The following is a 23,837-nucleotide window of genomic DNA, read 5'->3' as shown; positions in this document are numbered from 1 at the left end:
TATCATCGTTACTTTTTTGCATGTCTTTCATTCATTGATCTCTCTACATCATCGTCTATATCTCTCGTTTCAGTCTGAAAAAGGGTCTCGACCCGAAACGTCACCGACTCCTTCTCTCCAGAGATGCTGCCTGGCCCGCTGAGTTACTCCAGCACTTTGTGTCTATCTTTAGTTTAAACCAGAATCTGCAGTTCAAGGGTCTCGACCCGAAACGTCGCAAAGTCTGAAGAAGGGTCTTGACCCGAAACGTCGCCCATTCCTCTCTCCAGAGATGCTGCCTCATTTGCTGAGTTACTCCAGCATTTTGTGTCTACCTTCGATTTAAACCAGCAGTTCTTTCTTATGCAGGTTTATTGTTGGGAAGGATGGATATGCTGAAAGCACAGCTAAATGAATCAGCTTCTGACAAAAGAGAATGGCATTAGATCGAAGCGTTAGAGCCAAGGCTTCCTCACACTAAACATGAAACTGATCATTGACGATAAGTAGTGGGAAAATCAGATCTTTGTTTCAAGGTTAATATATTATTTACCTGCAGAGTAAATCAAAGCACGTGAACAATGATGCCTGTCAAACAAACTAAAATTGAAGGTAGACAAAAATGCTGGAGAAACTCAGCGGGTGAGGCAGCATCTATGGAGTGAAGGAATAGGCAACGTTTCTGGTTAAAATTGAATGTGGTAAGTGCCCTAAACATCTAATAAATCACTTGTTATTGGAACACCAAGTTTACCCATCTACTCTCACAATGAGGACAGGGTCGTTCATAAAGATTGCACTAAAGTGACAACCTTCAACAAGTGATCTTTATATTTTATTGCAAGACCAGGATATTATACTCACTGTGCAGGTAGGAACTGCAGATGCTGGTTTACACCGAAGATAGATACGAAATGCTGGAGTAACTCAGCGGGACAGGCAGCATCTCTGGAGAGAAGGAATGGGTGATGTTTCTTCAGACTGAAGTGAAGAAGGGTCTCGACCCGAAACATCACCCATTTCTTCTCTCAAGAGATGTTGCCTGTCCCGCTGAGTTACTCCAGCATTTTGTATCTAGAGGTATCCAGAGGTACAGACAGCACCCTTAGTCAGGATCGAACCTGGGTCTCTGGTGCTGTGAGGCAGCAACTCTACCCCTGCGCCACCGTACCACCCCAAAGATCCACAGGTAAGGATCTGGATGAGTTCACATGGAAATTCATGTTCTTAATGGGGGGACTATAGTTTCTCTCAACAAAAGTGACCGGAGGACATGTCAAGAGCTAAGGCCACAGGAGGTGAAGGAAGGAAGTAGGTAGGCATTGTAGAGAGCAAGTACATAAACACACATGGTATAGTACATAGACTGTAGATTGCAGCAACCCTCAATCACTGGCACCATGGGCATGACTGTGAAACTGAACCTTCTTCCACAACTGATTTATAATCCCAACCTTCATCAATAAAAACATACATATGTGTGTTTCCAACAGAACAAGCTGCGTGATCAGCAATGGTTTCAGATTTATGACAATGAGATGGTAGATCCCCTGAAACCAGAGCACTCAATCATGGACAGACCCTTAATGTGACAAGTGCTAGTGAATCATTAAATGACAGCTTCATTGTGGAGACTTGCTGTGCCTTAAATAATCTTGGCAAAATATGAGGTCACATCTTCCCAATTACAACGGTACTGAGGGTTTTGTTCAATAATGTGATCCTTATTCCTCCTTGTGGCACGAAGACACGAAGTAGAATATAAATATAGAACAAGACACAAAATGCTGGAGTAACTCAGCGGGTCAGGCAGCATCTGTGGAGAACATGGATAGGTGACGTTTCACAGAGTGCTGGAGTAACTCAGTGGGTCAGGCAGCATCTGTGGAGAACATGGATAGGCATTTGGAGTTCTACTTAGTTTAGTCAAATTTAATTTAGTTTAGTGTAGAGATACAGCGTGGAAACAGGCCCTTCTGCCCACCAAGTCCATGCCGACCACCAATCCCTATCCACTAGCACTATCCTACACATTAGGGACAATTTACAATGTTTTTTGCCGAAGCCAATTAGCCTAGAAACCTGTACGTCTTTGGAGTGTGGGAGGAAACCGAAGCTCCCGGTGAAAACCCACCCAGGTCACGGGCAAACTCCATATAGACAGCACCCGTAGTCAGGATCGAACCCGGGTCTCAGGCGCTGTACCGATGCGCCACCGTGTCGCTGTACAGAGGTGTTTGTCAGCTGTTCTGACTATTAAGAAAGTCCTCAAAGAGTTAGAATTTTTAAATGTGTAAATGAGTTTTTAACATTTACACATGTTAAGTGTGCTAAGCCATTTTTTTTTAATGAATATGCAAAACTAACTTTACAAATGCTGATTTGCTAACTTTACAAATGTTATTTTATCAAAATCCACTTAAAAAAAAAAATAAGAAGACATTAATTGATTTTGCTGTAAAGTTAATTTACATAGAACAGTATAACACAGGAAAAGGCTGTCTTCATTTAGTTTAGTTTAGAAATACAGCGTGGAAACAGGCCCTTCGGCCCACTGAGTCTGTACCGACTAGCGATCCCTGCACACTAGCACTTTCCTACACCCACACAAGTGTCAAATTATACTTATACCAAGTATACAAACCCAGGCCAATTACCCTACAAACCTGTATGTCTTTGGAGTGTGGGTGGAAAGAAAAGATCACGCAGGTCACGGGGAGAAGGTACAAACTCTGTACAGACAGCACCCGTAGTCGAGAACAAACCCAGGTCTCTGGCGCTGCAAGCTCTGTAAAGCAGCAACTCTACCACTGTGCCACTGTGCTGCCCATTAAGCAATTGCTTAATCTTTTACTGGTAATCTCAGCCCAGGTGTGTAAAACACCCACAACTTTACACAGCTGTGCAGTAAAGTCACCGACAGAGAAGAAACAACAAGGGGAATGAGGATTGGAAGATGGAAAATCCCAAACTGCTACAATGATGATGGGCATTCAGTCACCTTTAGTGAATGTCCCGCCCTGAGTGACACCGGCGTTTAAGAGGCGATCATTGTATAACAAGTCACATAATGAACCAACTTGCTCATTCCCACTAATGCACACAGTAGAAACATGGTAGAAACAACAAGATCAACATCCACCAGCGTTCATGATTTAAACACTGGACATGGGGGCACAGCATTGTAAAGTAAACCAGTGTCACGACTGGTGAACCTTCTCACGGTAAGGAGATAGTCTTTCAATTGTTGGAAGTAGATTATTGCAGACTACTTATTGTTGATTAACAGAGACATTTGCAGAAATAGTCGTAAACTATTAAATCAATGCAGCATAGATAGAAGACACAGGAACAGGCCGCTCATCTGTGCTGGACATGACTCCAACTTAAAGACTTATCTGCCTGCACGTGATCCAATCCCTCTATTCTCTGCATATCCACATGCCTATCCAAAAGCCTCTTAAACGCCACTATTGCATCTGCCTCCACCACCACTCCTGGCAGCACGTTCCAGGCACCCACCACCTTCTGTGCAAAACAACGTTCTCTGCACATCTCCTTTAAACTTTACCCCTTTCACCTTAAAACTAAAACCCTGACACTCGTACTAATCAAGAATCTATCTATTTCTGCCTTAAAAATATCCAGACGGCCTCCACAGCCTTCTGTGGCAATTAATTCCACAGATTCACCACATTCTGACTAGAGAAATTCCTCCTCATCTCCTTCCTAAAAGAACATCCTTTAATTCTGAGGCTGTGACCTCTAGTCCTAGACTCTCCCACACTAGTGGAAACATCCTCTCCACATCCACTCTATCCAAGCCTTTCATTATTCTGTATGTTTCAATGAGGTCCCCCCTCATTCTTCTAAACTCCAGCAAGTACAGGCCCAGTGCTGACAACGGCTCAAGCCCTTGAACATTACAAACAGCAACTAAAAATGTAAGGACAGGAGGTTGACTTACCGGTGGCCTGAGGTCGGGATGCGTCAGGACGAGGCCGTTGTTTGTTATTGCAAACGCGTATCCGTGAATGCCTAGCTGTCGTTAAACATACAACAAGCTGCAATCAGACCTCACCACAGGGAAAAACATTCTCATGTTACAGTCCCAGTCACATAATGGTCGCATTTAACATCAAACCCGAACAGTTTATACGAAAACCAGCAGATTCTTGCAGAAGTTACTTACTTGGTAAATGTAAACATTGTCCCTAGTTTGTGTAGGATAGTGTTAATGTGCTGGGATCACTGGTCCACCCTGTATCCCTAAACTAAACTACACTCAAATAAGTAAAATAAGTACTTCCATGTGTAGTGACTAATTTAATGATTAAAAGAGAACATTTATAAAACTGCCTTCTACACAAAAAACTCCATTGATTAAAAGCAGTTAATGACTAGACTGTGCAAAGCACTACTGGTCTGACATTAATGAGATGAAGAGCTATTGGAGCTGGGAAACACCTCACTTCAGCTCTGTCTCCATCAACGTTGCTTATCACCCGTGCATTGGATGTCGAATATAGACACAAAAAGCTGGAGTAACTCAGCGGGACAGGCAGCATCTCTGGAGAGAAGGAATGGGTGACATTTCAGGTCAAGACCCTTCTTACAGGCCTTCAGACTCGACCAGAAACGTCACCCATTCCTTCTCTCCAGAGATGCTGCCTATCCCGCTGAGTTACTCCAGCATTTTGTGCCTATGTTGGGTTAAAACCAGCACTTGCAGTTCCTTACCTTATACTTTGGAATGACCTTCACCAGCTCCTTGACCGGGACGTCGGTGCCCACCACACCCAGCAGAATACCCTGCGTCCGCTGTCAGGACAACAGAAACTCCAACGTGAGTAGTCCCCAAGAATACAATCCCACCATCCAACTATCACCAATAACTGGGCACATTGTGATGCAAAGGGCTTGTTCCTGAGTTGCACTGTCCTATGTTCTAGTCATAGGTTTAAAGTGAGGGTGTGATGGAAGATTTAATAAGAAAACGAGGGGGAGTGTTTTATACAGAGGGTGGTGGGTGTGTGGAACGAGCTGCCAGAGGAGGCAGTTGAGGCAGGGACCATCACAACGCTTAAGTAACATTTGGACGTACATGGATAGGACAGGTGCAGAGGGATATGGGGCAAACGCGGGCAGGTGTGACTAGTGTAGATGGGGAATGTTGGGCAGTGTAGGCAAGTTGGGATGAAGGGCCTGTTTCCACGCCGTATCACACTATGACTCCAGTGGCAAGAATAAGATGGGCAGAATGTCCTGTTTTTGTGCGGATTTTAGAAACTATAACTTCTTTCCCACAAAATAACTTTGTTCTTAAAGATTTGGGTACTTGCTGCCATTTACAAATTAGGTCAATATGCGGATTTAATTAATACAAAGCATACTCACCGTCTCGTTTTTCTTGCTAAATACGGGCATCGCGATTGTGGTCATCAGAACTCGTTGGGAATCAAAGGGCAGCTGTGAAATGCAATGAACAATGAGCAGAAGCAATGGTCACAGTTGGACAATTATAAAGAGCAGTAACAGACCAGCCACTTTGGTACAGGCTGTCAGTATCATCAATGAAGAAAGATCATTAAAATTCCCATGTAAAACTGAGTTTCTGGTTCAAAACACAAAGTGCTGGAGGAACTCAGTGGGTCAGGCAGCATCTGGGGAGGGAAATGGCAAGATGGTGTTTTGGATTTGGGCTCTTCCTCAAACTGAAGAACCGTATCTCCACTGGGCCTGATGTGTGTAACCCCATCTCCACTGAACAGATGTGTGGAACCTCACCACCATTGGTCCAGATGTGTAGCAGCCCATCACCATTGGACCAGATGTGGGGAAGGTCACCTCCACTGGGCCAGATGTTCCAGGCCTGGTGTGCCACGGACAGCTGCCCACTGAAGAGGGATAATCATCACTTAGACACTGAAATCCTCAGGATTTGCGCTAATGATTTATCAAGATGGCGCCAGGCCAGGCGACTGTCTGTGTGCTGGTCCCAGACATGGATCTGCAATCACTCATTACAGCCTCTCCACTCTTTTAAATGCCGACTCCATCTGCAGCAATACCCCCTTTCTCCTGTATCTGTACACTGTGGACAGCACGATTGTAAACATGTATAGTCGTTCCGCCGATTGGATACTGATGGCTGCTGAGGGAATCAAGGGAGAAGGCAGGAACGGGGTATTGATTGGGGATGATCAGCCATGATCATAATGAATGGTGGTGCTGCCTCGAAGGGCCGAATGGCCTACCCCTGCTCCTATTGTCTATGTTTCTATAGCACGCAACAAAAAAGTTTTTCACTGCACTTTGGTACACGTGACAATAAACTAAGCTGAAGTAAACAATAGACAATAGACAATAGGTGCAGGAGTAGGCCATTCGGCCCTTCGAGCCTGCACCGCCATTCACTGTGATCATGGCTGATCATCCACCCCGTTCCTGCCTTATCTCCATACCCCTTATCTCCACTATCCCTAAGAGCTCTATCTAGCTCTCTCTTGAAAGCATCCAGAGAACTGACCTCCACCGCTCTCCGAGACAGAGAATTCCACAGACACACAACTCTCTGTGTGAAAAAGTTTTTCCTCATCTCCGTTCTAAATGGCCTACCACTTATTCTTAAACTGTGGCCCCTGGTTCTGGACTCCCCCAACATTGGGAACATGTTTCCTGCCTCTGGCGTGTCCAAACCCTTAATAATCTCATATGTTTCAATAAGATACCCTCTCATCCTTCTAAATTCCAGTGTATGCAAGCCCAGCCGCTCCAATTTATCAACATGTGACAGTCCCGCCATCCTGGGAATTAACCTGGTGAACCTACGCTGCATTCCCTCAATAGCAAGAATGTCCTTCCTCAAGTTTGGAGACCAAAACTGCACACAATACCCCAGGTGTGGTCTCACTAGAGCCTTATACAACTGCAGAAGGACCGCTTTCCTCCTATACTCATCTCCTCATGTTATGAAGGCCAACACGCCTTTCTTCCAATACAGAACGGCATAAAGTCAGTTGAGACTCGGCAGGAACGGAGACAGCAGTGGAGGAGGAGTAGCTGAGGAAAGCGAGTGTCTTCTGGCCTGTCCCATCTCCAGGGGGCAGGGCTTTTGTCAACAGCACCACAGGGTGACAAATGCTGCACAAAGAAGGCACTCTTGCATTAAATCCACTTCCGTGGTCAGTTGTTGCCCGTGAGAGAGCACTGACTGTGAGCACGACACTCCCTGCTGCTCATAATTACATCTGAACACAAACGCCTGTGTACTGCACACCATCCTCTGACGGCCATGGAAATCCTAGCGCCACAATTGCTCTCTAATTGGCCTTTTGCCGACAATTCCTCAATGTGATCTTTTTGGAAGACGTTTACAATTCAAGTAGGAAATCTTCCTGAAAGTTTACAACATCATGGATGCCGAGGGAAGATTGCCCGTGAATGTTACAGCGCAGACCACAGGATGAGGTTGCCTCGGGGAAACTGGACTCTCTGACACTTTAGAAACAGTATCAAGCTGCAAACATAAAATGTGCGGGAAGTGAATCAAGGCACGTACATCTTTAAACCCCTGTACAGACATGGACGTGGCAGATTCAAGCAAGCCCATGAAATCACACAGAGTGCTGGAGTAACTCAGCGGGTCAGGCAGCATCTCTAGAGAACATGGATAGGTGATGTTTCTGATCGGGACAATACCTCGCAGTCTGAAGAAGGGTCCCGACCCGAAACGTCACCTATCCATGTTCTCCAGAGATGCTGCCTGACCCGCTGAGTTACTCCCTCTGAATAAAGACCACCCTCTGAATAAAGAAATTCCTCCTCATCTCCTTCTGAAAAGAACGTCCTTTAATTCTGAGGCTGTGACCTCTAGTCCTAGATTCTCCCACGAGTGGAAACATCCTCTCCACATCCACTCCATCCAAGCCTTTCACTATTCTGTAAGTTTTAGTGAGGTCCCCCCTCATTCTTCTAAACTCCAGCGAGCACAGGCCCAGTGCCGACAAACGCTGATCATTGGTGAACCTACTCAGCAGTCTAAAGAAGGGTTTCGGCCCGAAAGGCTTGCCTATTTCCTTCGCTCCATAGATGCTGCTGTACCCGCTGAGTTTCTCCAGCAATTTTGTCTATCTACTCATTCCTGGGATGTGTATGGGAGGGAACTGAAGATGCCTGTTTATACAATAACTATTGGTTGTCATACGAAGCGTGGATTTTATGCGTCCTGTTTTTGAAACAATTGAATTTGGCTTTCAAGGGATTGTAAAAATGTTAAATTAACTTTTTTCCAAGATTGGACTATTTAAAAATACAGCAATTTATTCATCTGGGGTGGTATATTTTAGATTCAAAGGGCTCCCCTACAAACAAATTTGAATCTGTTTATGTCTCTGAATTCCCCAGTTGTGTCCTTTAGTTCAGTTCAGTTTAGTTTATTGTCACGTGTACCGAGGTACAGTGAAAAGCTTTTGTTGCGTGCTAATCAATCAGCAGAAAGACAAGGTACACAAAAAAGCTGGAGAAACTCAGCGGGTGCAGCGAAGGAAATAGGCAACGTTTCGGGCCAAAACCCTTCAATACATGATTACAATCGAGCCATTCAGTGTGCAGACACGTGATGAGGGAATAATGTTTAGCGCAAGGTAAAGCCAGTAAAGTCCGATCAAAGATAGTTCACGAGCAGTTCAGGACTGCTCTCTGCTTGTGGTAGGATGATTCAGTTGCCTGATAACAGCTGGGAAGAAACTGTCCCTGAATCTGGAGGTGTGCGTTTTCACACTTCTGTACCTCTTGCCAGATGGGAGAAGGGAGAAGAGGGAGTGACCGGGGTGAGACTGCTCCTTGATTATGCTGCTGGCCTTGCTGAGGTAGCGTGAGGTGTAGATGGAGTCAATGGAAGAGAGGTTGGTTTGTGTGATGGTCTGGGCTGTCCCCTTTATGTGTGCCCATGAGGAGGGCAACCATCCCGGGCATCTTTAGATCAAAACAGGATTCATATTTTCATAAGTTCTAGGAGCAGAATTGGACCAACAAGGTTGAGGAATCTAGAGGCTGAGACAGATTCAATTTCTGATCCAGGGGGGCCTTTTAACCCAAAACATGACACCTCAGATAAATAAATTGGTGTATTTAACGGAGAGTTGGCAGGTGGCACAGCGGTAGTTACGGTGGTATTTGACACATGTACCGAGGTACAGTGAAATTATCTTTTGCATTCAGTTGTGATACATGTGTCAAATACCACACCATACCATAATATGGTGGGCAGGTAGAGATGTACACAGATGAGCAGTCCACCACACCTGGAGCACACTTTGCACAATGCATGAATGGCAGCTGCAGCATGACTGTGTTTCTTCTCAGTGGCTGCAGGGGGCACTGACCACAAGATGAGCAGATTGAAACATACAGAATAGTGAAAAGCTTGGATAGAGTGGATGTGGAGAGGATGTGGGAGAGTCTAGGACCAGAGGGCACAACCTCAGAATTAAAGGATGTTCTTTTCAGAAGGAGATGAGGAGGAATTTCTTTAGTCAGCACTTGGTTGATGCTGCCTGGCCCGCTGAATTACTCAAGCATTTTATGTCTTTTTTTGTAAACCAGCACCTGCAGTTCCTTGTTTCTACATTGATACTTTGGAGGTGTTTGGGTCAATGTGTTGGCAGGATAAATATTTTCCACATTTACAACACGCCCAATTAACTCAGTTTCACCCCGATCCAAAATGCCTTGGTAGCTAACAGTAAGTTTGTCTTTAGCCTTCTGAAGCTTCTGCAAGATCCACCATACTCATGCTTTTATGTCTCAAGTGACACTCATTTTACTTTTTCTTCTTGGGTATCCTGATAGGTTTTGAGGATGATTCTACAAGCAACTTATTCTAAGCGCAGGATAATGTTCCATGAACTTTGTTTATGGAACATGTTCACACAAGCAAATGTTTACACATTTAAGCAAATGTTTACACAAACTTTCCCATATTGATGTCATGTTTCAGATTTATTGCCACAACTCCATGCCTGGACAACAGAGTTGAACAAAGTAACTAGTTACCAAGAGACAATTAAATGGTATTGATTTGGCAGTGGCTTTGGTGAGATTAAGTGGAACTGAATCAAAGTGTTACCTGTTTAGCCAGAGGAAGCTGATGCAGAGGGAAAAAAAGACAACAATTAATGGCACTGTCTGGTCCACAACAGCTGGACAATCTTTTAATGGACTTCTAATCCTGCAGATCTTCACAGCAGCTACAGAAAATGACTGCCTCCTTATTTATTGAGAACTCATAAAGAGTCTTGATGATAGGACAATACATCTGTTTGAAATTCCCTGCAACTGTTACACTTTAAATAAGTAAATCTATAAAACATTGCAGCAAATGAAACAGCTTCCAGTTGAGACTTTAAAAGGTTGTCTTCCAAAAAATTAATGATAAGGGCATTTGGTGGAGTTGCGGCCTCACAGTGGCGGGGACCCGGGTTCCAGCCTGACCTCGGGTGCTGCTGTGTGGAATTTGTAAGTGACGGAGCAGAATTAGGTCATTCGACCCATCAAGTCTACTCTACCATTCAATCATGGTTGATCCAGCTTTCCCTCTCAACCCCATTTTAGTTTGTTTAGTTTAGTTTTCTAGAGATACAGCACGGAAACAGGCCCTTCGGCCCACTGGGCCCGTGCAGACCAGCAATCCCCGCACATTAACATTATCCTACACCCACTAGGGACAATTTTTACATTTACCAAGCCGATTAACCTACAAACCTGTACGTCTTTGGAATGTGGGAGGAAAGTGAAGATCTCGGAGAAAACCCACGCAGGTCACGGGGAGGACGTACAAACTCCGCACAGATAGCACCCGTCCTCGGGATGGAACCCGGGTCTCTGGCGCTGCATTCGCTGTAAGGCAGCAACTCTACCGCTGCGCCACCGTGACTGCCGTATTCTCCTGTCTTCTCCCCATAACCTCTGACACCCGCACTAATCAAGAATCTCTGCCGTACAACTACCCAAAGACGACCTCCACAGCTGTCTGTGGCAAAGAATCCCACAGATTCACCACCCAAATTCCTTCTCATCTCCTTTGTAAAGGTACGTCCTTTTATTCTGAGGCTGTGCCGTCTGGTTCTAGGCTCTGCCACTAAACTTTCCCATTAATCTACTAACCCACACGTCACTGAAGAGAGGAAATCAGTGCATCCAGGAGAAACCCACTAGGTCACGGGGAGAACGTACCAACTCCACACAGACAGCACCCGAGGTCAGGATCGAAACGGGTCTCTGGCTCTGTGAGGCAGCAGCTCTACTCGCTGTGCCACGTGCCATCCTGACAACATTGTGAAGTAAAAATGCCTCTCTTTCCTTTAATTTGAATCATCCGCCCGATTATTCAAACTTTTCCACACATACAGTGAACTGTCATATATAAACTGGAATCATTAAAAACACTAATTCAGTGATAAAATCAATGACATGGGAACATAGTTTAGAAAATGGACCATTTACTCAAAGAGAAGATAGACACAGTGCTGGAGTAACTCAACGGGTCAGGCTGCATCTGTGGAGAAAAAGAATGGGTGACGTTTCAGGTCGGAACCCTTCTTCAGACTTTCAGACTCTTCCTCGTTCCTATCCCAACGTTTAAGAAACAGTTAGACAGGCACATGGATAGGACAGGTTTGGAGGGATATGGACCAAGCGCGGGCAGGTGGGACTAGTGTAGCTAGGACATGATGGTCGGTGTGGGCAAGATGGGCCGAAGGGCCTGTTTCCACGCTGTATCACTCTATGACTCTATGAGCCATCAGGCTATTAAACACTACAAACTCCAAATACTAGACTACAATCTCCAAATACTACACTATACTACAATCTTCAAATCAACTCAGAACCTCATAGACTTGGGGACATTGGTTTGGTCTTTTTGCACTATTATTGTTTGTTTGTTTTTATGTGTATGTATGTGCGCATGTGTGTGTATATATAATATATAAATATATATGTGTTTGTGTGCGTGTGTGTGCGCATATGTGTGTGTGTGCATGTGTGTGTGTGTGTGCGTGTGTGCATGTGTGTGTGTGTGTGTGTGTGTGTGTGTGTGTGTGTGTGTGTGTGTGTGCATGTGTGTGTGTATATATAATATACTAGACCAAGTGCAGACCCGTTGGTTGTGGGGGGGGAGGAGGGGAGAGAGAGGGGGGGGGGGGGGGGAGGGGGAGAGGGGGAGGGAGGGAGGGGGGGGGGGAGGGGGGGAGGAGGGGGGGGAGGGAGGGGGAGGGAAGGGTAGGGGGGAGAGAGGGTGTTCGAGAGGGGGGGGAGGGGGGGGGGAAGAGGGGGGGAGAGAGGGGAGGGGGAGCAGAGAGGGGGGAGGGAGGGGAGGGGGGGGGGGGGGAGGGGGGGGGGGGGGGGAGGGAGAGGGAGGGGAGGAGGGGGGGGGAGGGGGGGGAGGGAGGAGGGGGGAGAGGGAGGGGGAGGGGGAGGAGAGGAGAGGGGGGAGAGGAGAGGGGGAGAGGAGAGGGGGGAGAGGCGAGGGGGAGAGGAGAGGAGGGGGGGAGAGGAGAGGGGGAGAGGAGGAGAGAGGAGGGGAGAGGGAGGGGGGAGGAGAGGAGGGGGGGAGAGGAGAGGGAGAGGGAGAGGAGAGGGAGAGGGAGAGGAGAGGGGGAGAGGAGGGGAGAGGAGAGGAGAGGGAGAGGAGGAGAGGGAGAGGAGAGGAGAGGGGAGGAGAGGATGAGGGGGGAGAGGAGAGGAGAGGGGGAGAGGAGAGGAGAGGGGGAGAGGAGAGGAGAGGGGGGAGAGGAGAGGAGAGGGGGGAGAGGAGAGGGAGGGGGGGGAGAGGAGAGAGGGGGGGAGAGGAGAGAGAGGGGGAGAGGAGAGAGGGGGGGAGGAGAGGAGAGAGGGGGTGGAGAGGAGAGGAGAGTGGGGGGAGAGGAGAGGAGAGGGGGGGGAGAGGAGAGGAGAGGGGGGGAGAGGAGGGGGGGGAGAGGAGAGGGGGGGAGAGGAGAGGGGGGGGAGGAGAGGAGAGGGGGGGAGAGGAGAGGAGAGGGGGGAGAGGAGAGGGGGGGAGAGGAGGGGGGAGAGGAGGGGGGAGAGGAGAGGGGGGTAGAGAGAGAGAGAAAGAGAGAGGGATAGGGAGGGAGAGAGAGAGGAGGGGAGAGAGAGAGAGAGAGGGTGCCTTTTACTTCAAACAACCATTTACAGGCAGTGCTTTTTTCCTCAAACTAACCATATTTTCATTTTCAAACCACATTACGGGTACTCACAGCTGTGGAGACATTTGTTCAGTGTCATTCAGAGCTCTGATTGAGGCACACCACTTGCAGAGACTGATTGAGGCACACCACTTGCAGAGACTGATTGAGGCACACCACTTCCTGGTTTTATAGTCCCTCCCCCTCCCTCCAGCGGGGGCAGCAGAGAGAATGGGGAATTTTGTAAAAACATTAATATCTCTGTCATTTTTTATCGACGGGAATAATCCTCGGCACACATGCGGCGGAGGGGGGCTCTGAGCGAGGTGGCCAAAAATGACGGCCGTAGGTGGCGGCGTTCTCTCGGAAATTGCAGCACAGATGGCCAAAAGCGGTCAAGAACAGAGATTTAGTAATATAGATAAATATATATGTGTGCGTGTGCGTGTGTGCGCACATGTGTGTGTGTGTGCGTGCGTGCGCGTGCATGTGTGTGTGTGTGCGCATGTGTGTGTATATATAATATATAAATATATATGTGTGCATGTGTGTGTGTGCGCGTCCGTGCCTGTGTGTGCGTGTGTGTGCGTGTGTGTCTGTATAAATATCTGTAAACACACACACTGAACTTTTTTTCTCATTTATTATATTGTTTACAGTGTACTATGTTTACATATTGTGTTGTGCTGCTGCAAGTGAGAATGTCAATGTTCTATCTGGGACACTCGACAATAAAACACTCTTGATTCTGTTTCTCCACAGATGCTGCCTGACCCGCTGAGTTACTCCATGTGAGTTCTGGAACGAGGTGAGTTATCCCATCGTTTAAGAGACAGCTTGGTTGAGACTGGCTGTTGGCTGTAGTTGCTGCAGCCTGATTGTTGGTGGATGCGTGGACGTGTAATGGGAACTCACCGTGCTGTCGACGTAGGCTTCAGTCCAGACAATGTCATGCTCCTGGTCGATGACTTTGGGTCTGCTGAGAACGTGCAGATATTCCATCACGTTCTCCTGCACATCGGCCAGCGTGGAGATCTGAGTGAAATATCCTAAAACAGTCAGAGTTCAGACAGAGTGAAAACCTTTCAACTGTCACCCAACGTACTGTTCAACAACAAACACACTGTACCACAGATGCTGCAGAGCAGGAATAAACGCAGGAAAACCTGTGCTCGTCTTTCCAGCACCTTCTGCTTTAACAGCTGTTGCTCCGACCAATGATTAAAACAAGAGAGTAAAATAAAAAAACATGGGAGATAAAATGGAAAATATCAAATGGAACAGCAGGGTATCACAGCGGTAGAGTTGCTGCCTCAGTGTCAAACACCCGTGTTCCATCCCGACTACAGGTGCAGTTTGTACCTTCTCCCCGTGACCGCGTGGGTTTTCTCCGGGTGCTCCGGTTTTCTCCCGCACTCCAAAGAAGTGCAGGTTTGTAGGTTAATTGGCTTGGTATAAATGTAAAATTGTAATGGAGTGCGTAGCATAGTGTTAGTGTGCTGGTCGGTGCGGACTCAGTGGGCCGAAGGGCCTGTTCCCGCACTGTAGCTTTAAACTAGGGGCTGCCAACCTTTGTCGTCCTGTTTACCCCAGGCAACTCTAATAGCACATAACAATGTTATTCCACTTATTTATGAACAACTAATGATGAACAGATACCGGTATACCAGAACCAAACACAGTCAGTCAATGAGAAACAATATGTACAAATCCACAATCAACAAATCTACCCCCTGGGAAGGCAAAATGTACCCTCTGGGAAGGCAAAATGTACCCCCTGGGAAGGCAAAATGTACCCCAGGTTGGGAACCCTTACTCTAAACTAAGCCAAACTAAACTAATAATCAATGACAAACGTTAAGGAATAATGAAGGAGATGTATAGTCTGGGTTTACAATAGCAGAAACACAATGCTGCCCAAAGTATATCACCAGCAGGTGGCCATACTGGCCAATGTAGACCAGGGGGCAGGGATGGACTCAATTATCTTGTCATTTTCTGTCTCTGTGTAAAACTCACAGATTCAGATTCACAGATTAAATAGGAAGATTAACAACAAAAAACTAACTTAACTATACAACTCCTCCCCCTTCTGTCGTGAGGAGAACATGGATTGGGTTACGTCCGGGTGGTTTTGGAGAAGGACTACACGCTGTCCACGGGCACCCTGGGGGGATTTCCGGGACCGCGGGGGGTTGGATGCATCCTTGACAAGGACTGTAACGTAGTTGTATAATAGTTCATATAGTATATTTGTTTGTCTTGTATTATGGTGGCGAGTTCTGGTTTGTTTTATTGTATTGTAAATATCAGTTTTAATAATTGAATACATTGTTTGATTTTGTTTACATTACGGTGTATCTATAAACTGATGTAATTGATATGGGCCGGGCATTGCAGCACTCCTACATCCAAACAGCAAACTCTGAAGAACTTCATGTGCTGCGTTCGCTGGACTGGAGGGCGGCAGCATCGACCACCCCGGGCCGCGGTGTTTGAGCCGGCCCGTTTGCGGGGTTCGGTGAGCCGCGGGACTGTTTGTACCATTGCCCAGTGGGGTATCGACTCAGTGCAGAGGGAGAAGAGGAGGGAAGAGACTGCAGCCCTAAGATTTTTGCCTCCACCACAGTGAGGAGGTGCTTGGAGGACTCACTGTGGTGGATGTTAATTTGTGTTTATTGTTGTTTATTATTGTATTATTGTATGTATGACTGCAAGCACGAAATTTCGTTCAGACCGTAAGGCCTGAATGACAATAAAGGACATTCTAATTCTAATTCTAATGTGATGTCAGAACACCAGGCACTCCCAAGTGCCATAGAGTGACAGTCACACAGCGTAGAAATAGGCCCTTCAGCCCAACTTGTCCACGCTGACCAACATGCCCCTTCTATACTAGTCCCACCTTATTCAAGAGAGAGTTAGACGTAGGTCTTAGGGCTAACTGAATCAAGGGATGTGGGGAGAAAACAGGAACGGGGTACTGATTTAGGATTGGCCATGATCATATTGAATGGTTTGGAGGGCCGAATGGCCTAGTCCTGCACCTATTTTCTATGTTTTTATATGAAACTATATTTAGTTTGTAGTTTGGTGAGTGCTGTGCCCAGTTCTAGCAGCGTTGTGGGAGGGTCTGTACAGCATAGTCATGTTGACCAGCCCTCAAGATGATATCCACTCAAAGCCTCGAATGCACTAATAAAAAATGACATCTGAAAATGTAAAATCACATCACTACACCACTTTACTTTTGTCCTGCAAAAGAGTGCAAAATGGTACAGGATGCAATTAAATATGTGACTCAGTCAAGTGTAACATGTACAATGTCTGATGCATCACAGCTAGATGCAATTTTAATGCACCCCAGTTCAATATTCAGTGGAAATGCTGTTTGGGCTCTTAGGTTGTGATGCGTATATTTCTTATTCCTTTAGCTTAATAGTTGATGCATCAGGATGGTTATTGCTGTGACCTCCTGCCCCAGTGAATGGCCCTCCACACTGCCGTTGCACGTCACCAATGGGACCTTTGTAACAAGTCTCCGCTGTTCTAAGGGTTTGAGATCACCACTTAGTCTAGTTTAGAGACGCAGCCTGGAGACAGGCCCTTTGGCCCACACCGACCAAGGACTAGTGCACTAGTTCAATCCTACAATTGACAGAGGGCCAATTCACCTAAAAACCTGTATGTCTTTGGAGTGTGGGTGGAAATCGGAGCATCTAGAGAAAACCCACACAGTTCACGGGGAGAACGTACAAACTCCATACAGACAGCACCCATAGTCAAGATTGAACCCGAGTCTCTGGTGCTGTGAGGCAGCAACTAATAAAGTCAAAGAGTGGTGCAGAGTGGAAACAGGCCCTTCGGCCTAACTTGCCCACACCAGCCAACATGTCCCAGCTACACTAGCCCCACCTGTCCGCGTTTGGTCCATATCCCTCCAAACCTGTCCTATCCATGTACCTGTCTAACAGCTTCTTAAACGTTGGGATAGTCCCTGCCTCAACTACCTCCTCTGGCAGCTTATTCCATACACCCAGCACCCATTGTGTGAAAAGTTACCCCTCAGATTCCTATTAAATCTTGTCCCCTTCACCTTAAACCTCTGGTCCTCGATTCCCCTACCCTGGGCAAGAGACTCTGTGCATCTACCCGATCTATTCCTCTCATGATTTTAATTTGGACAGGTACATCGATAGAAAAGGTGCAGAGGGAAAGGGGCCAAACGTAGACAAATGGGACGAGCTTAGATGCAGCACAGAACGCCACAGGAGATCCGTCTTCCCTGTGGCTATCAAACTGTACAACTCCTCCCCCTTCTGTCGTGGGCTAGACTGAGACAGACTCCCCACCCCCCAATCTTTGCACATCCCCAAGCCTTTCCACTCATCACTTTAATTTCATGTATTTTGTGTTTTGTGCATCTTGTGTTTTTATGACTGTGCATCTAACCGATCTATAGCTCTCATGATTTTATACATCACTACAAGATCACCCCTCATCCTCCTGCGCTCCAGAGAAAAGCGTCCCAGCCTACTCAACCTCTCCCTATAACTCACACACTCGAGTCCTGGCAACATCCTCGTTAATCTTCTCTGTACCCTCGCCAACTTGACAAGATCTTTCCTGTAACACGGTGCCCAGAACTCTACTGCTGCGCCATTCTGCCACTTGGTGCTCAGGACAATCATTCCCATCATTTACGGATTGTTGAGCATTTCAGAAGTGAGGTTAGAAGAACTTTCTTGACCAATATATCAACACAAGGAACTGGCCCGCTGAGTTACTCCAGCACTCTGTGAAACGTCACCTACAGTATCCATGTTCTCCACAGATGCTGCCTGACCCGCTGAGTTACTCCAGCACTCTGTGAAACGTCACCTATCCATGTTCTCCACAGATGCTGCCTGACCCGCTGAGTTACTCCAGCACTTTTTTTTTGTAAACCACCATCTGCAATTCCTTGTATATACATTGGATACTGTGGAGACGGTTTTTACTGAGTGTTACCCTAGACACATCCAGTGTCACATTACTTGCCTGGTTATACTGTACTGGGGTGACTTCCCCCCCCCCTCCCCGAGTGACGGCTCTCATGTCTGCAAGGCAAACTGGTTTAGCGTTAATAAGTCCATAAGTGATAGGAGAAGAATTAGGCCATTCGGCCCATCATGTCTACTCTGCCATTCAATCATGGCTGATCCATCTCTCCCTCCTAACCCCTTTCTCATGCCTTTTCCCTGTAATCCCTGACACCTGCACTAATCAAGAATCTATCTACCTCTGCCTTAACAATACCCGTTGACTTGTTCTCCACAGCCTTCTGTGGCAATGAATTCCACAGAGTCACCACGGCACTAACCGGTTCAGCTGAAACAGAATGAATCTGCAACAAATTATTCACCGTAATACAAACCTGAGTTTGCCAGTGGCTTATGTAATGGAAGATAGGCACAAAATGCTGGAGTAACTCAGCGGGACAGGACAGGCAGCATCTCTGGAGAGAAGGAATGGGTGACGTTCAGCCGAAGGGTATTGACCTGACACATCACCCACTCCTTCTCTCCACAGATGCTGCCTGTCCTGACCCACTGAGTTACTCCAGCATTTTGTATCTGTCTTCCATTTCAACCAACATCTGCAGTTCTTTCCTACACACTTGTGTAATGGGACTTGTTATCGCAGAATGCAATGGCACATTCTCAGGGTGAAGGAGGTCTCTGCGGTTTTATCTCTACACTTTAGCTGACAGTAAATTAAAACCGTGCAGAGGGATCATTCATCAATGTAACGACTCCGCAGTTTTCAATGTTACAGCCGGCTTGTTCAATGTGACACGTACCGTAAGATGAATATGCTCCCCACTCATTCTGTTTGTTAGCTTATGATGTGTTTGCTCTGTTCTACAAAATTCACTAATCTATTGTTCAAATGAAGTACAGGAAAGCACAGAAGAAAGAAGACCAGCCTGTTATATCCAGAGGCCATAGTTTAGTTTAGTGATACAGTGCGGAAACAGTTCCTTCGGCCCACCGAGTCCGCGCCGACCTGATCCCCGCACACTAACACTATCCTACACATATGGGGGACAATTTTACATTTAACCAAGCCAATTAACCTACAAACCTGTACATCTTGAGCGTGAGAGGAAACCAAAGATCCCAGAGAAAACCCCTTACGGTCATGGGGAGAACGTACAAACTCCGTACAGACAGCACCCATAGTCAGGATCAAACCCGGGTCTCTAGCGCTGTGAGGCAGCAACTCTACCGCTGCACCACCGTGCCGGCTTAAGGTGAAGGGGAAAAGATGTAATAGGAATCTGAGGTGTAACTTTTTCACACAAAGGGTGGTGGGTGTATGGTACAAGCTGCCAGAGGAGGTAGTTGAGGCTGGGACTATCCCAATGTTTAAGAAACAGTTAGACAGGTACATGGATAGGACAGATTTAGGGGGATGTGGGCCAACTGCAGGCAAGTGGGACTAGTGTAGATGGGACATGTTGGCCGGTATGGGCAAGTTGGGCCGAAGGGCCTGTTTCCTCACTCTATGACTAGGAGTATGACTAAACGGCTCTGTGACTTGTATCTAGTTCAGCAGCTTAGCCAAACCATGCCATCTCTCAGAAGATTCAACAAACATTGCTCACAAAACTCTCTGCTCTTCAAACTCATAAAGCCAACAAAACTCTGAAAAGAGTTTGATTATGAAATAATTAGCAACACAACTATATAGGATTGAATTTTCATGAAACGAAAGGCAATATTGTATGGGTGACGCCCACATTTCTGGTGCAAGGCATTCCTAGAAAACCTATCACTATTTTCTGTGACGTTTGAGTTTAAATAATATAAATTGTGTTTCTGTATTTACTTTTTTCACATAACCTCCATGAGAGAAAAAAATGTATTCTGTATCTGACATTTTTGGGTGATAACCTGTGAATTCTGCAAGGGCAAATATTGATTACCTGAACGACCATAGTAGGCAATGTCCTGAATGCCACAGAATATCAGCATTATGATGGTGACCAGGGGGCAATTATGGGTCCATGTTTTCATGTGTAACGTGTGTTAATCTTTCAAATAAGAGACCTCCGCTATCTCATCCTGGAAATAAATCTTGTTGGTATGCAGAGCTCTGACATGGGGGATCATCACAAAACGTTCAACTGCTGCGTATCCGGCCTTCAGCAAAGTTAGATCATTTATTTACAATTTTGATGCAAATGTCAGGTACAAACCTTTATTCGCACAAGCCATCCATTTCAGATTTTCAGAAAACACAGTTTCCCGTCCGATCAAATAAGCAAATATACGCACCTAGAAGATAGAGAGAAGCTCGATTAGACGTTTAGGAAGGAGGAGGAGATTCTTTAGCCAGAGGGTGGTGAATCTGTGGAATCCATTGCCATCGATGGTAGTGGAGGCCAAGTCAATGGGCAGTTTTAAGTTGGATATTGATAGGTTGTTGACTGGTCATGCGATAGGAGCAGAATTAGGCCATTCGGCCCACCTAGTCTACTCCGCCATATCAATAGATATGTAAAAATTCAATGGACTTTTTCTCAACCTTTCCATAATGTAGTCATGACATTTTCTATCTCAAAATCATTGCTAAGGGTAAATAATTGTTGACATGGAACTCTTTTTACTATCATTCATTTCCTGAAGATTAATTTCAACTTTATTTGTTTAAATATTGATCACAGACTTAAGTTTGAGATAGACCAGTACAATATAGGAGCGGGCCCTTCGGTCTACAATGTCTGTGCAGATATGACCATATATTAATTAATAATTCCCCGTAACAGAACAAGATCATAAGACATAGGAGCAGAACTCGCCCATTCGGCCCATCGATCCTGGCTCACCTATCCCTCTCAACCCCACTCCTGCCTTCTCCCCATAACCTTTCACATCCTTTCCAATCCAATATGGGTGTTAGGGGTTTATGGGAAGAAGGCAGGAGAATGGGGATAGGAGGGAGAGTTAGATCAGTCATGAAAGAATGGTAGAGTAGACATAATGGGCCGAACGACCTAATTCTGTTTCTATCACATGACCTTATGAAGATGCAGCAAAAGATATTTTAGAGATGAGTTGACCTAAATTCAGTCAGCTGATTGTCCCAGGAATTTGGAGTTTGACAAAGAAATAGAAATTGGCAAGTTAGCACTTGTTAGACGTCTGTTTTTGAACAGAATACGAGAAGGTGAGTTCATGACGGGTGCATGGATTGACAGGAGCATACTGAAGCAGGAAGAAGGAATATAAAAGTGGGCAAACTCTGACAGTTCTCATCTCGATCGGTGTAAGTGGTCAGATGCACACCTTGTTTCCAAAGTCACGTCTTATTGGAATTCTGTAAGTGAACTGTTCATAGTTTTACAGTGAACTGACCAAGGCCGAAACCTTGCACTAAACGTTATTCCCATATCCTGTATCTGTACACTGTGGACGGCTCGATTGTAATCATTTATTGTCATTCCGCCGACTGGTTAGCACGCAACAAAAGCTTTCACTGTACCTCGGTACACGTGACAATAAACTCAACTCAAACCAGACAGTCCAGCTGAATAAAAACCACAAGAGAGACTGCAGAAATCTGGAACGAAAACAAACGGCTGCAGGAACTCAGTGGGTCAAGCAGCATCTGTGGAGGCAAAGTGATAGTCATCAATGAAAGGGCCATATGGAGTTGAGCTGTCAAGGACATGGTGCCAGTGACCTGAATAGTTGTATTATTTGACCAAGTACCAAATGTACATCTGTGGAGAGAATGGACACGCAACGTTTCATAAGATCTTAAGTGATAGGAGCAGATAGGAGTGTATATATTTATATAATGGTATATGGACACACTGATCTGTTTTGTAGTCAATGCCTACTATGTTCTGTTGTGCTGAAGCAAAGCAAGAATTTCATTGTCCTATCAGGGACACATGACAATAAACTCTCTTGAATCTTGAATAAGGCCATTCGGCCCATCAAGTCTACTCCACCATTCAATCATGGCTGATCTATCTCTCCCTCCTAACCCCATTCTCCTGCCTTCTCCCCATAAACCCTGACCCAAAACGTCATGCATCCACTCCCTGCACAGATGCTGCCTGACCCACTGAGTTTAGAGATACCACACAGAAACAGGCCCTTCAGCCCACTGGGTCCATGCTGACCAGAGATCCCCGCACATTAACACTATCCTACTACACAATAGGGACAAGTTATATTAATACCAAGCCAATTAACATACAAACCTGTACGTCTTTGGAGTGTGGGAAGAAACCGAAGATCTCGGAGAAAACCCACGTAGGTCACGGGGAGAACGTACAAACTCTGTACAGACAGCGGCCATAGTCGGGATCGAACCCGGGTCTCCTGCGCTGCAAGCACTGTAAGGAAGCAACTCTACCGCTACGCCACCGTAAGTTCCTCCAGCACTTTGTGCTTTGCTCCAGATCCCAGCATCTGCAGTCTCTTGTGTCTGGCTTTTTGCATCAGCTTGCTCGTTTCTTCATGACAACCACCCACAGATTTATTTAATTAACTAAATTGAAATTCCTCGGGAGTTCTGGTGGGTCTGGAAGCCACATCTCCAAACCCATGAGCCAGGCCTGCGAATACCAGTCCCAATGACGTGATCATTGTGCTCCCAGCCTCTCGTGGGAGTAGATTTGGCTGCGTTATCACCCCATTAGTCATCTCGGCAGATGCAGCCAGCATCTTGTCTGCTTTATAAATGGCCTGTAAGGAAGCTGAAGCAAAGATGGTGATGATGGTTAGTCATGCAATCCCCCAGCTTGAGGTTGACAACAGATGGACTTTCAATTAGGAACGATAGTGAGGGCTAACCTTGCCAAGGAGAAGCAAACACTCACTGCCTCGGTGCTGTCCCAGAGTGTGGGCAACTGATCATACGCAGTCACTGCTGGGTCAATGAGCCAACACATAGAAACACATAGACAATAGTTGCACTAGGCCGTTCGGTCCTTCCAGCCAGTACCACCATTCAATATGATCATGGCTGATCATCCAAAATCAGTACCCCGTTCCTGCTTTCTCCCTATATCCCTTGATTCCGTTAGCCCTAAGAGCTAAATCTATGGGTTGCGACATTGGGGTAAGGACCTGTAGCCAGGTCTGCACTGGGTGAGAGAGTCACCTTCAGCCTCTGTGCCAGCAATGCATGTGTAGATAGGGATCTGATGCTTCTGAAACATGTTGATAAGGTAACCTTTGTGAGTCTGCTTCACGAGATGAAATCTATTGGTACCATCTAGCTTAGACCTCTTCCATTAGGTCTCCAACTCCTGCCTCTAACATGAATGTAAGCAGGCAGATAGGCATTGGGAGTCTGCTTTGACATCAGATAGGCATTGATCTCATTGACATGGACCATGGAATGAAGCAGTCTCACTTCCACCCAGGGCCCAGGAGTAGATATGGGAAGTGTTGGTTTCTCTCACATCCTACAGGAGGCCAAGTCCAGCAACCTACACCCTCAGGTCTAGCTCCTACAGCATAGGAGCAGAATTAAGCCATTCGGCCCATCGAACAGGCTTGGATAGAGTGGATGTGGAGAGGATGTTTCCACTAGTGAGAGAGTCTAGGACTAGAGGTCATAGCCTCAGAATTAAAGGACATTCCTTTAGGAAGGAGATAAAAGGGG

At 46.2% G+C, this 23,837-nt stretch overlaps 1 protein-coding gene across 1 annotated transcript in view; it reads right to left on the bottom strand.

The window, feature by feature from the left end:
- The window catches only part of cacna2d3 (calcium voltage-gated channel auxiliary subunit alpha2delta 3), a 437,296-nt gene that overhangs the window by 154,312 nt on the left and 259,147 nt on the right, over nt 1-23,837 (bottom strand). Inside the window, exons 13-18 of the mRNA XM_033036559.1 lie at nt 20,410-20,488; nt 14,082-14,215; nt 10,109-10,126; nt 5,377-5,448; nt 4,720-4,800; nt 3,947-4,021 (exon numbers count right to left, since the gene is read on the bottom strand). Of these exons, the coding sequence (XP_032892450.1) occupies nt 3,947-4,021; nt 4,720-4,800; nt 5,377-5,448; nt 10,109-10,126; nt 14,082-14,215; nt 20,410-20,488 (459 nt within the window). The remainder of the gene's footprint in view (nt 1-3,946; nt 4,022-4,719; nt 4,801-5,376; nt 5,449-10,108; nt 10,127-14,081; nt 14,216-20,409; nt 20,489-23,837) is intronic.

Source organism: Amblyraja radiata, chromosome 18 (genome assembly GCF_010909765.2).
Source record: "Amblyraja radiata isolate CabotCenter1 chromosome 18, sAmbRad1.1.pri, whole genome shotgun sequence".
NCBI classification, from domain to species: Eukaryota; Metazoa; Chordata; class Chondrichthyes; order Rajiformes; family Rajidae; genus Amblyraja; species Amblyraja radiata.
Note: the sequence above shows the minus strand (reverse complement) of the source record. Positions and strands in the feature narration are given on the sequence as shown.